General features: G+C 35.4%; 1 protein-coding gene across 1 annotated transcript in view; it reads left to right on the forward strand.

Moving 5' to 3' along the window:
* The window catches only part of LOC135210773 (uncharacterized), a 109,575-nt gene that overhangs the window by 49,000 nt on the left and 48,075 nt on the right, over positions 1-12,500 (forward strand). The window contains exons 4-5 of the mRNA XM_064243624.1: positions 5,535-5,641; positions 7,092-7,185. Coding sequence (XP_064099694.1) covers positions 5,535-5,641; positions 7,092-7,185 — 201 coding nt within the window. The remainder of the gene's footprint in view (positions 1-5,534; positions 5,642-7,091; positions 7,186-12,500) is intronic.

Below are 12,500 nucleotides of genomic sequence, written 5' to 3' on the forward strand. Positions count from 1 at the left end.
ATCTTTGTTCATTCATTCATCTGCTCTCTTGAGAACAGTGTCCAGAACATGGGGAGCTCTTTAGAACTGTGTCCAGGACAGGGGAAGCTCTTGGGGACAGTGTTTAGAACAGGAGAAGCTCTTGAGACCAGTTTCCAGAACAGGGGAAGATCTTGATAACAGCATCTAGAACAGGGGAAGCTCTAAGAACATTATCTAGAACAGGGAAAGCTACTGATAACAGTGTCCAGAACATGGGAAGCTCTTAAGATTGTAGAGAACAGGGAGAGCTCTTGAGAACAGTTTCCAGAATGGAGGAAGAAGCTCTTGCGTGCATTGCACAAATGAAAGAGACGCTCTTAAGGGCAATGACCAGAAGAACAATGTTCTTGAGAGCAATGCCCAAAACACTGAGACGCTCTTGAGAGCAGCGCCCAAAAGGGGGGAGGGGCTTTTAAATGCAATTACCAAAACCGGACCGGGTAGTCGACCTGACGATGTAACTGACGAAAATCCCAAATTGGAAGCAAAACCTGGATCATATATCAAATAAAAAGCCCATGATTGTACCCTATCAAGATTAGTTTGCAGAGGGCCTTCCGAAATATAGGGATAAATATAGGAATTGCTCAGTCCAAGATTACACGTTGTATGTAAAAAGCACAAGGCATTCGGGCTTCTTTCTTAGGATCAGACCAAACCGGACCTACGTTTTATTTTGCCAGGCTGAATGTTGATAGACCTCGGAGGCGGAGGGTGTTCAATTTCCAAATCCTCCAAAAAAAATATTTAGATGAAGTCTGAGACACAGAAAGCCACGTCCTCATTAACAGAAATGTACGACAACCAGCTCCTGAAGACGACTCAAAATGCAACAAGATAATATGTGGAGAGTAGAGTCATCTACAAATGACTCCATACTGACGCAATCACGGACGCATGAATATATAAACAAAAATATATACGTAAATCTGAGGTACGTTTTGTTATCTTCGTCTCATTGAAAATCCGAAATTCAATTGATTCCGGGAAAAATATACAAGATTACAATAACGATATAACTTATTCCAATATCTACATACAACTAGACTTCCGTAAATCATCTGGATACAAACTTGAGTGCCTCGTTAGTGGCAACTTTATCTCCCGCGCGTAGAAATGCTGATGGGTTCAAAAAGATATTCAGGCGATGACAAAAAAAAAAAAAAAAAAAAAAAAAAAAAAAAAGCTGTTCGAACAAAGGAATGAGAAACTAGGGAGAAGACAAAATGGAAGAAATATCAAAACCACGGAGGACGACAAAGACAGGCAAAAAAGAAAGAAAAAAAAAGGAACATAGAAATAAAGCACAAACAAAGGCAGCGGATGCGGGGAAGGAACGCCACAAACAAAAAGAAAGCAAAGGAGGAAATTACCCTAAAGGTATACCAAAACAAGGCAGACAAACAAAGTGCGAGGGAAATGATCAATGGCAGAAAGAAAGAAAATTGGGAACAAACAAAGAGAGGGTAAAATGGTCTTGGCATGGCAGCCATGGCATTGTACTTCGGCTCATTTCAAACCAAGGTCTATTATAGACCTTGTTTCAAACCTTGCCATTGAAATCGTCCCCATGGCGACAGAGTAAACAACGAGTTGACAACGCGCATGCGCTTTTGCGGTCTCAGCTGTTTCCTCTCGTATACTTTTAGGACGTCTGCAATTCCTTTATTGGGATTAAGCATGCTTTTAGGATTTAGGAATGTTTTTTTAAGACTGTTTGCAATTAATCTATTAGGAATAAACATGCTTTTAGGAATGCTGTTACGGATGTTTGCAATTCATTTATTGGGATTAAACATGCTTTTAGGATTTAGGATTGTTCTTAATAATGTTTGTAATTAATCTATTGGGAACAAACATGCTTTTAGGATTGAGGAATGTTTTTTTAAGAATGTTAGCAATTAATTTATTGGGAATAAACATGACATGCTGTTAGGAATGATTTTCAAGAATGTTTGCAAATAATTTATTAGGAATTAGGAATGATTTTCAAGAATGTTTGCAAACAATTTATTAGGAATAAACATGCTTTTAGGAATGTTTTTTAAGAGAATGCTTGCAATTAATTTATTAGGAATAAACATGCTCTTAGAATGTTTTTAATAATGTTTGCAGTTAATTTACTGGGAATAAACATGTTTTAGGAAACATGTTTGCCATTGCCTTATCAGGAATAAACTATGCTTTTAAGATTGTTTTTGAGAATGTGTGGAATTAATCTATCAGGAATAAACATGCTTTTATGAATGTTTTGAGCCAAACCATTAGGAAAAAACAATGGTTCCAGAAATGTTTTCAACACAAGCACGTATACCGGCAAACAAACCTGCATTTAAACAATCGAATTGACAAACCTGTTACTGAACACACACACACTTAAAACATTCTATATAAAGTAACCTAAGTTCAAGACCTAAAAGGAACTAAGTCCATGGGATGTGAAAATAGTTCTTCCGTCCCGTTGACTTAAGAGCGAAAATTGCGTTTCCTAAGTCCCTCCCCCTCCTCCGACCGCCCCCCTCCCTCCCCCCACCCTTACTTTTGCCATCGCATAGAGAGAGGAGAATTGGCTGCGGAACTTTGTCGTGTAATGGGGGTGTAATGGGTGTTATGACAGAGGCGTAATGCGTTTTTACAGCGAGAGAGATAAAATTGAATTCGATGGGTGGAGGGTAGGGTTGGGGGGGGGGGGGGGTTCGTATTCGCGTTGCATAAATGTTTGTGCGTAAGTATCGACGCCATACGTGTGAGAGACAGTTTGTAATCATGTTTATTTACGAGCTATATATACGAGCGTATACATACGCAGCCTATACGCAGAGAATTTGTGTATATATGTTCACTGACGAGCTTTATTACCTCCAACATAGATGTGCGTATGTATACGCAATACATACATATACACAGACAGTTTGCGTATGTATGTTTATTCATGAGGTGTATTGCCTACATAGATGTGCGTATATATACGCAATACATACATATACACAGACAGTTTGCGTATGTATGTTTATTCATGAGGTGTATTGCCTACATAGATGTGCGTATATATACGCAATACATAAATATACACAGGCAGTTTACGTATGTATGTTTATTCATGAGGTGTATTGCCTACTTAGATGTGCGTATCTATACGCAATATATACATATACACAGACAGTTTGCGTATGAATGTTGATTTATGAGGTGTATTGCCTACTTAGATGTGCGTATATATACGCAATATATACACAGACAGTTTGCGTATGAATGTTGATTTATGAGGTGTATTGCCTACATAGAGGTGCGTATATATACGCAACATATACATATACACAGACAGTTTGCGTATGTATGTTGATTTATGAGGTGTATTGCCTACATAGATGTGCGCATATATGCGTAATTTACGCAGAGAGTTTGTGCATATATTCTTATTTACCAAATGTATTATCTACATAGATGTGCGTATGTTTACGCAACATATACGCACATTGTGCCCCTAAAAGTGAATGTTACGCCCCAGGCCATCGTGCGTATATGAGCGAGTGGAAGGGTCGAACGCATACACTACGGGTCAGAGGTCAACCAGATGAGGTCACGAAGTGTCAAGAAAAAGGGGTTGAATTGGAAACACAGAGAGAGAGAGAGAGAGAGAGAGAGAGAGAGAGAGAGGAAGCGATTAAAAACAAATGAAGTTCATTATACAATTACATTTTACTTTCGCCCTCTTCCTCTTCGTTACAATGACTTTTCATTGTACCATCATTGTCTCATCGTATCTTCGTCAAATGTGAATTTCTTTCCCCCGTTATTTATCTTGGAGTCGAATCTGTTATATTTTATTTATTTTTATATAATTTATATTTTTTCATTTATTTTTTTCTTTATTTTTACCTGAGCTAAAATTTGACATGATTTTGAAAAGTCAGATTTCACAATAATTAATTGTCATTTTACACATATTCACTTCATGTATATGTGGGTGTATGCGTGTTCGTGTGTATACATGTATGAATATGTATGCATGAATACGTACGTGTGTGTATGACCATGTGTGCATCTCTATATGTGCTTTCATTTCATGCATATATACATACTGATACATGCATACACACATTTATGTATATATGAAAAATTAATGTATTTAATTAATGTATTTATGTATGTAGATACATACATTTATATACATACATATATGCTTGGGTGTGTATGCATTCAATGAACACATTAATAGAGATGCACACACACATATACACAAATATATATATATATATATATATATATATATTATATATATATATATATATATAGAGAGAGAGAGAGAGAGAGAGGAGAGAGAGAGAGAGAGAGAGAGAGAGAGAGAGAGAGACTCTCTATATAGTGTTTCATCAAAACAACACTCCGAAAAATAAAAAAAAAAATAAAAAACTCTGTGTCACCGAACACTGCTAAGCGGCTTCCCTCTCTGATGACGTAATTAAAATGTTGGAAACGACAAGTGACAGCTATACCCTTTACACCCTTTTTGGGAGAAATAGCATCACGAGCCCTAGCAATGACGTCATAAATCCTTCGAATGTATTCTGAAGAACATAAAGGGGAAAAAATCAATTGACAATTGGCAGTATAAGGTTTGAAAGGTGTAACAGGAGGAAAACCTCAAAGCAGTCGCCCAATCAAACTGTTAGAGGATGGAAAGTTAGTTGGATGTAAGAGAGTATCAACGGAGGTACAGTAAAAGGAATGAAACGGGTCGCAGCTAGGGGACGCTGCAAAGACCCGTAAGTAATGCCTACAGTGAACCACGTGAGGTGCAATGACGACATTTTTATCTAATATATTTTCTTTACATTTGACTTAGCAGTTCCAGTAAGAATGTGGCAGTGGGCAGTGACAAGTGTTTCGTCTTTCTCTAGAGCCATCCCACGATGTCTAATACCATTAGTTACGACAGAAATTTTGCCATGCGATCAAATACTGGGATTTTACTGATTATTTCGGTATTAATCTACCGTCTGTTTTTTTTATTTATTTCGATTTTTTAAAACTTCTTGATAGTACACGCAAAGAAAGAAAATGGCTTATAGGTAAATATCTAAATATTAATGTCAATTAACTTTGTAAAACTTGGAAATACGACCCATATGCACTTGTATACACACCAACTCGTATACTCGTACAGGTTTATTTAACAATTACACACACAAACACACATAGACAAAATATATATATATATATATATATATATATATATATATATATATATTATAATGCAGAAATATATATGTATAAATATGTTTATATATATCTGTATAAATAATATGTATATATATATATATATATATATATATATATATATATATATATATATATATATATACGTATATATCTTTCAAGATTAGGCTTAAATTAGTCAAACAAATTTTTAAAAATATGATAACTGATGACCAATAACCACTGAACACACATAAAGACTTTAATAATACAGATAAACAGAAAATTAATCCATACCCCTTTGTCTCATCCAGGAGAGCCAGGCCGAGGGGCATGCAAGGCTAACGGCAGGGTATACCCAAGCGAGACGGCCATACCCAAAGACCATCCGTGCCATTACTGTATCTGCTACGAGTCGCAGGTAAGTTTAATACCTAATTTATTCCACAGAATTCGTACCCTAGTCTTCTCTAGGCTTTTTCTTAGTTATTTAAATAGATCATTTAATAGCTCGAATATATATGTGTTCAGGGTTATTTATGCTATATAATTAGTTTCATGTATCGTGATTTTACGAGGTTATTGTGGAATTTACAAACACGTACTTGTAAAAGTGGCCTGTAGAGTCTCTCTCTCTCTCTCTCTCTCTAAAGTTAAAGTTATATCTCGATAGTGAATAAATGGAGTTACAAGGATTAGGACGTCTCAAAGACGGGCAAAACAGCCGAATTATAACTCGAAAGTCAGAATTTCCTCGGATGTGTTGCTTAAAAGCGAAGTCTCTTTGGTAATACACGGTTAAAATCGACTGCATACAACATACGTAACGCCAATTCAGTGTTAAAATCAGTCAACAGTTAACCAACCCCCTTCTTTCCTTTTTCAACCCCCCAGCCTCCCCCCCAAAACCCGTCATCAACCCTCAAGCACCAATCAAATGATTATGATAATGAGAAATCCTCCTCCTCCTCCCCACCCTGCCTGGAAGAAGGGGGCGTGGCCATATCAGCGTTCGAAGTCGTGATGGGGGAATCGGATGAGTTGATTATAATAACAGGGAGACCCTCTCAAAAATTAGCCTTTTCCACATGGTGACGTCAACAGGTAGTGTGACGTCACGTGAAGAATACTTCTTCGAGTTTCTTGTAAAGGTCTAATTGGCAGTTGTTTCGAGTCTTTCCTTATTAAGTCGACATTACAAGATGATGTAATGCATTGTTTACATTCGGATGGCGTTCTTCTTCTTCTTCCTTTTATATGAAAACAATTATAGGCAATTCTTACTGATTTTTCTCATTCAAGCGTCTCCTACGATGTCCTATTTACATAATATTTACAAATAAAAAAAACTTTCCTTCTTCAGCCCAAAAGGAAAGATGTATAATGTAGTTTATGATGAATACTTCATTACATTCTATATTTTACCCTGTATCCTTATTTTTAATAAATACAGTCTTTGGTGAACTACATAGGCATCATAACTGTAAGGATACGAAATGGGATTTGCACCTTATTTCTTTTATATCTCAAGAAGAAGAAGAAGAAGAAGAAGAAGAAGAAGAAGAAGAGAGAGAGAGAGAGAGAGAGAGAGAGAGAGAGAGAGAGAGAGAGAGTTACTAAATTAGGATAAAAACCAGAGAGAAAAGGGAGAGAGATTTACTAAACTGAGATAAAACGCAGAGAGAGAGAGAGAGTTACAGGGAGTTACAAGGATTAGGATGCCTCAAAGACTTGTTAGTCCATCCGAGAAGAGAGAGAGAGAGAGAGAGAGAGAGAGAGAGAAGTTACTAAATTAGGATTAAAACGAGAGAGAGAGAGATTAATAAACGATATGTGACAATAAACTGATTGTTGACCTTCGTGTCTTCCAGGTCACGTGTTACTGGAAGCAATGCGCAGCCGCCCCAAGAGACTGCGCAGTCATGCACTTCGAAAACGTCTGCAATCCCTCTCTGTACATGTGCAGTAAGTGTCAACGTTTTCCTTTGATTTCGTTTTTTTCTAGGAAAGGTTTTTCTCAATTTCTAGAAACGTTTTCGTGAACTTTTTTCAAGAACTTTTTTTCCCTCTAGAGAATTTTTTTCTATTTATAGAAACGTCTTAATGAATTTTTTTTCAGGAAAGTTTTTTCTAGTAACGTTTTTATTACGTTTATAAACGTTTTTTTTTAGATTTTCTTAGGAAGGTTTATTTTAAGAAAGTTTTTTCTTTTTATTTTTAGAAAAGTTTTTAGTGAATTTTTGCAAAAACTTTTTTTTTCTGTAGATAATTTTTTTTCTATTTATAGAAACGATTTTATGATTTTTTCCAGGAAAGTTTTTTCTCGTAAATTTTTTTTTCATATTGATAAAGTTTTTTCAAGAATTTTTTTATATGAACTTTTTTTTCCTTTTCGAAACGTTTGTAGGTCTTTTCAGAAAATTTTTCCTAGAAATTTTGTTTATTTCTAGATAGTTTAAACGATGACCCGGTTTCCTTCTGCCTCTCTCTCTCTCTCTCTCTCTCTCTCTCTCTCTCTCTCTCTCTCTCACACACACACACTTATTTTCCATACCATTCCTCACTATACAAAGAAACTTTCTCTCTCTCTCATTCTCTTACTTATTTTCCATACCATTCCTAACTATACAAGGGAACTCTCTCTCTCTCTCTCTCTCTCTCTCTCTCTCTCTCTCTCTCTCTCTCTCTCTCTCACTTATTTTCCATACCATTCCTCACCGTACAAGGGAACCCTAGCTGCCCCAGGTAGGATGCATAAGTGTTTTGACCTAAAGATCGCGCTCGAGTTTAGTGGATGCTGGCTGAAATCTCACCAACCACCAATACCGACCTTCACCAGAAAAACGCTGCAATAATAATAATAATAATAATAATAATAATAATAATAATAATAATCCCAAGATCCCTGAAAAGGAATCTAGAAAAACTAGACGCTGAAGTAGCTCCAGGACTCATGCAGAAGAGTGTGATCCTAGAAACGGCGCACATAGTAAGAAAAGCGATGGACTCTTAAGGAGGCAGGATGCAACACTGATATTCATTAGACACGCCTGAGGATTTTCTACACTCCTTATTTAGAGGACTGGTTTCCTGCATCCAAGTCGAATCATGGTGGTTCAAATACTCGTAAATGTGCATTTCCTTGTTTGTGGTTGTTGATTCTTGCTAGTTGGAACGTCTCTGGGCTCGTTTGCGGGTGTTTGTGTGTGTTTGTGGCATGTGTGTCCATTTATCTGGTAATACTGAGGTGAAGTAGACATTTCATTTATCTGGTAATACTGAAGTGAACTAGACAATTCACTTAGGTCTTATCATACCTTGAACTGAAGGATATTTCATTTAGATCTTATATTAGACAAGTTTTAAAAAATGTCAATCGAGATTTCTGTACAGCGTATAATCAAGGCCACCAAAAATATGAGCCGCGGCCCATGTCACTTTCACCCGGCCGTGGTGGCCTGTCCTATATCGTGGCCGGACGCACGATTATGGATAATTTTAACCGTACATAGAATAACAACTACTGAGGCTAGAGGGCTGCAATTTGGCATGTTTGATGATTGGAGGGTGGATGATCAACGTGCCAATTTGCAGCCCTCTAGCCTCGATAGTTTTAAAGATCTGAGGGCGGACAGAGAAAGTGCGGACGGACAGACAAAGCCATCTCAGTAGTTTTCTTGTACAGAAAACTAAAAAATGATTCTTTAAAGATTCCATTCTGACAATATTAACTGGAATTTCAGAATTCTGATAAAAGTAGCCTGGAAAAAACACTCGAATTCTAGACGAATGGTATTTGAAAGCTAAAATATCCGTTTTGAAATAACAGCAATATTATTTACTTCAGTAACTACCAGTTTTCTCTATTTAAAAGGGCAATAAAGTACTGTAGCAGGTAACGCTTTCTCTCCTATAATAAAAACAGCACTGTAGTAGATACTGCTTAATTAAGCATATACCATTTTCCTGATTTAGCAAAAAAAAAAAAATTAAAATAAATAAATAAAAATAAAACTTTATTACTGAACAAATATATTTCCTACTGTAATTTAGTAAATACCGCTTAATTAAGCATATATAATTTTCCTGATTTAGCAAGAAGAAAAACTGATATAAATAAAACTTTATTACTGAACAAATATATTTCCTACTGTAATTTAGTAAATACTGCTTAATTAAGCACATATCATTTTCCTGATTTACCAAAAACATAAAAATATAAAAATAAAATTTTATTACTGAACAAATATATTTTCCCCTGATCCTGAAAATATATTTCCTACGATTAGGAAAATAATTAGGTTATTCAACGAATTACATTTTCCTTCTAACGTTACACTGCAACGTCATCCGGACCCCGATAACGACGATAAGCTGATGACGCCCATTTGTAACAGCGCTGGCAAACCGTTCAAATAGCGCAAGATCTAGAGACCGTCAAATAACGGTGACCGTGGTGGGCCGTACGCATGTATAGCGTTACCCGTCTTCGAAGTCAAATGAAATGGAGAGAGAGAGAGAGAGAGAGAAGAGAGAGAGAGAGAGAGAGCGTATTCTACTATTTTGCCATCTAAGGAAACACGGCGGTGGTGTCTGGGGCGATGACCTTTTAAAAATGCGCGCATACAAACAGAGAGAGAGAGAGAGAGAGAGAGAGAGAGAGAGAGAGAGGCTGGATACATGGGGCAAAAAATAAAAACCCAAGTCAATGTCAGGCATATATATATATATATATATATATATATATATATATATATAATATACATAATATATATATATATATAATATATATATATATATATATATATATATATATATATATATATTAATTCATTACTGAATACACGAATGATCCACCTATGCAGAAAACTCTCTCTCTCTCTCTCTCTCTCACATACAACTTAGCTCTCATTCATATATATATATATATATATATATATATATATATATATATTATATATATATATATATACATATTGTGACGAAGTGCCAAGTATCTGGTTACTACACTTACCATTCATTTATTGTTACCTCACAAAAGCCAGACACCTGACCCCTCATCACAGGTACTAAACGACTGAATACTCTAAAGGCAACAGTGATCCCTTAACAACTTACCAGTATTGCAGAAAATCAGACTAAGTTCATCAAAAGAGGTGTGAGGTAATGTTGTAAGTAATTAAATTAATCAAAGGGCATCACTCCATCAACAACTTTAAAAGTCTAAGTATTTCCCTGATTTCAGAAGTCTAAGTACTTCCCTGGTCCTAAGTCACTTCAAGTTAATTGAAGGAAAACAGATCAATCACCACTCTATGTTTCTACCTAACATCAATATAATCAAATGCAAATATACTGGTTAGAAATGAAAACACTTATAAAAATTTTAAATACAAAAATTTATCGAACTCAAAATATAAGTGAAATTCACAATATCAGGAAAATTACTGTTACTTGAAAACAAAGTAAAGTTTAATTAATTCTAAAATCAATTAAGTAGAATTAAATAAAAACTAATTTATCACAAAATTCAATAAAATTAATTTAATCAAATTTCAAAAGTGTTAGGCAATAATTGAAAATTGGAAATTAATTCACAAGTGTCAAACAATAATAAAACTTGAAAAGAATTCTAAGTAAATGCAAATTAATTCACAAGTGTTAAACCTAATTAAATGTGCAATGATTAAGCAAGGAAAATAACTAAGTTAATTAAATTGTGAATGCAAATGAAAACACAGACAAATGCGGAAAATACCAAAATTGCAAAAAGTATTAATCACACAGAATATAAAATAAAAACACACACTTCAATAAGAAAATGAATAAATGCACAAAAAATAAACAAACACAAAACACAAAAATTTGCAATGTGTAAAAATGTAAATTTCACTCAAACCATTGTAACTATTAGTTATTAGTTTTTTACCAAACCTTTGTAACCATCAGTTATTAGTTGCAACTAATACAAATAAAACACACTTTACCTTGATATACCAACTTCTTTCTTTCTTTGCTGCAGGCTTGTTTCACACTTTCACAAAACCAGGTGCCGTTACACAACAATGTTTGTTCAGATTCTACAAAAACACTAAATACTACTAAATAAACTCTTAAGAAATATCAAATCTGAAATCGACAAGTTACGAGAGACCATTCAATACGTACGAAATCGTTACGTTACTTTAAAATCAAAAGTGCTATGCGATAGAGAGAGAGAGAGAGAGAGAGAGTGATCTGAACGCCTCGAGTATCTAAGATGTAATGAATTCTCTTCCTTTCGGAAGCTGGACACTGGAGACGACACAAAACGTTTTGGGCAATAATTCCTTCTAGAAGCTTCGAAATCTTACGCAACTTTACATACAAAATGTGAAATGTGCATGTTGCACTCGGCAAAGACATACGCATACGAGACCAGTATACATTCATGTTCAAACCCGATCGAAATGGAGGTCGAGTGATAATTAAGATTGGCATGTTTTTAAAAACACAACGAAGACTCGAACTCCCTTAATCTCGAGGAGATGAAAAGTTACTGAAACAATTCTAGCTTTGAACGGACAAAGATATTCTCTCTCTTTCTACATTCTACGTTATATATTCTTTTACATTATGTAATGCAGAAATTTGAACACACATTTAAAACATCCTAACTCTTAAGCTATCTAGGAATCTGAAAAAATGTTGCCAAAATCTTATACACAATATTTTATACAGTCAAAGAGGGGATATATGCCTTTTGACAGTAGCAACATATAATAATAATATATATATATATATATATATATATATATATATATATATATATATATATATATATAGATGTTATTTCATATTTTAAAAAAATGAAAATTCTTTGCATCTCTTATTTATTAATTATCAAGTCATTTTATTGCCATTCATCTTGAAGTTCTTCTCACAACTTCCTTCAACAGCAAAATTCCCCCAAACTTCTTCCAATGATAATTTGGCCCCATTAAAAAAATAATAGTTAAAATTCATTTATCGTCATTTTGTTTTTTTTATCTTCCTCGCGAGGTTGCCTACGTTGGTAAATTGGGCAATCACTCCTTATTATTATATGTTATCCTCTCCTCGTATTTTCCCCCGAAAATTCTTCCTCCGGACACCACATTCAAAACGAACCTGGCCCAGAGAGAGTGGGGGGGGGGGGGGGAGTGGGGGGGGGGGGGGGGGGGGGGGTGGGGGGGGGGGGGGGTCGTCGCTGTCCAAAATGTCACCTCCGTCTCCCAATTCGAAATGTTGACGTCTGTCGT

Source organism: Macrobrachium nipponense, chromosome 4 (assembly GCF_015104395.2).
Source record: "Macrobrachium nipponense isolate FS-2020 chromosome 4, ASM1510439v2, whole genome shotgun sequence".
Taxonomy (NCBI): Eukaryota; Metazoa; Arthropoda; class Malacostraca; order Decapoda; family Palaemonidae; genus Macrobrachium; species Macrobrachium nipponense.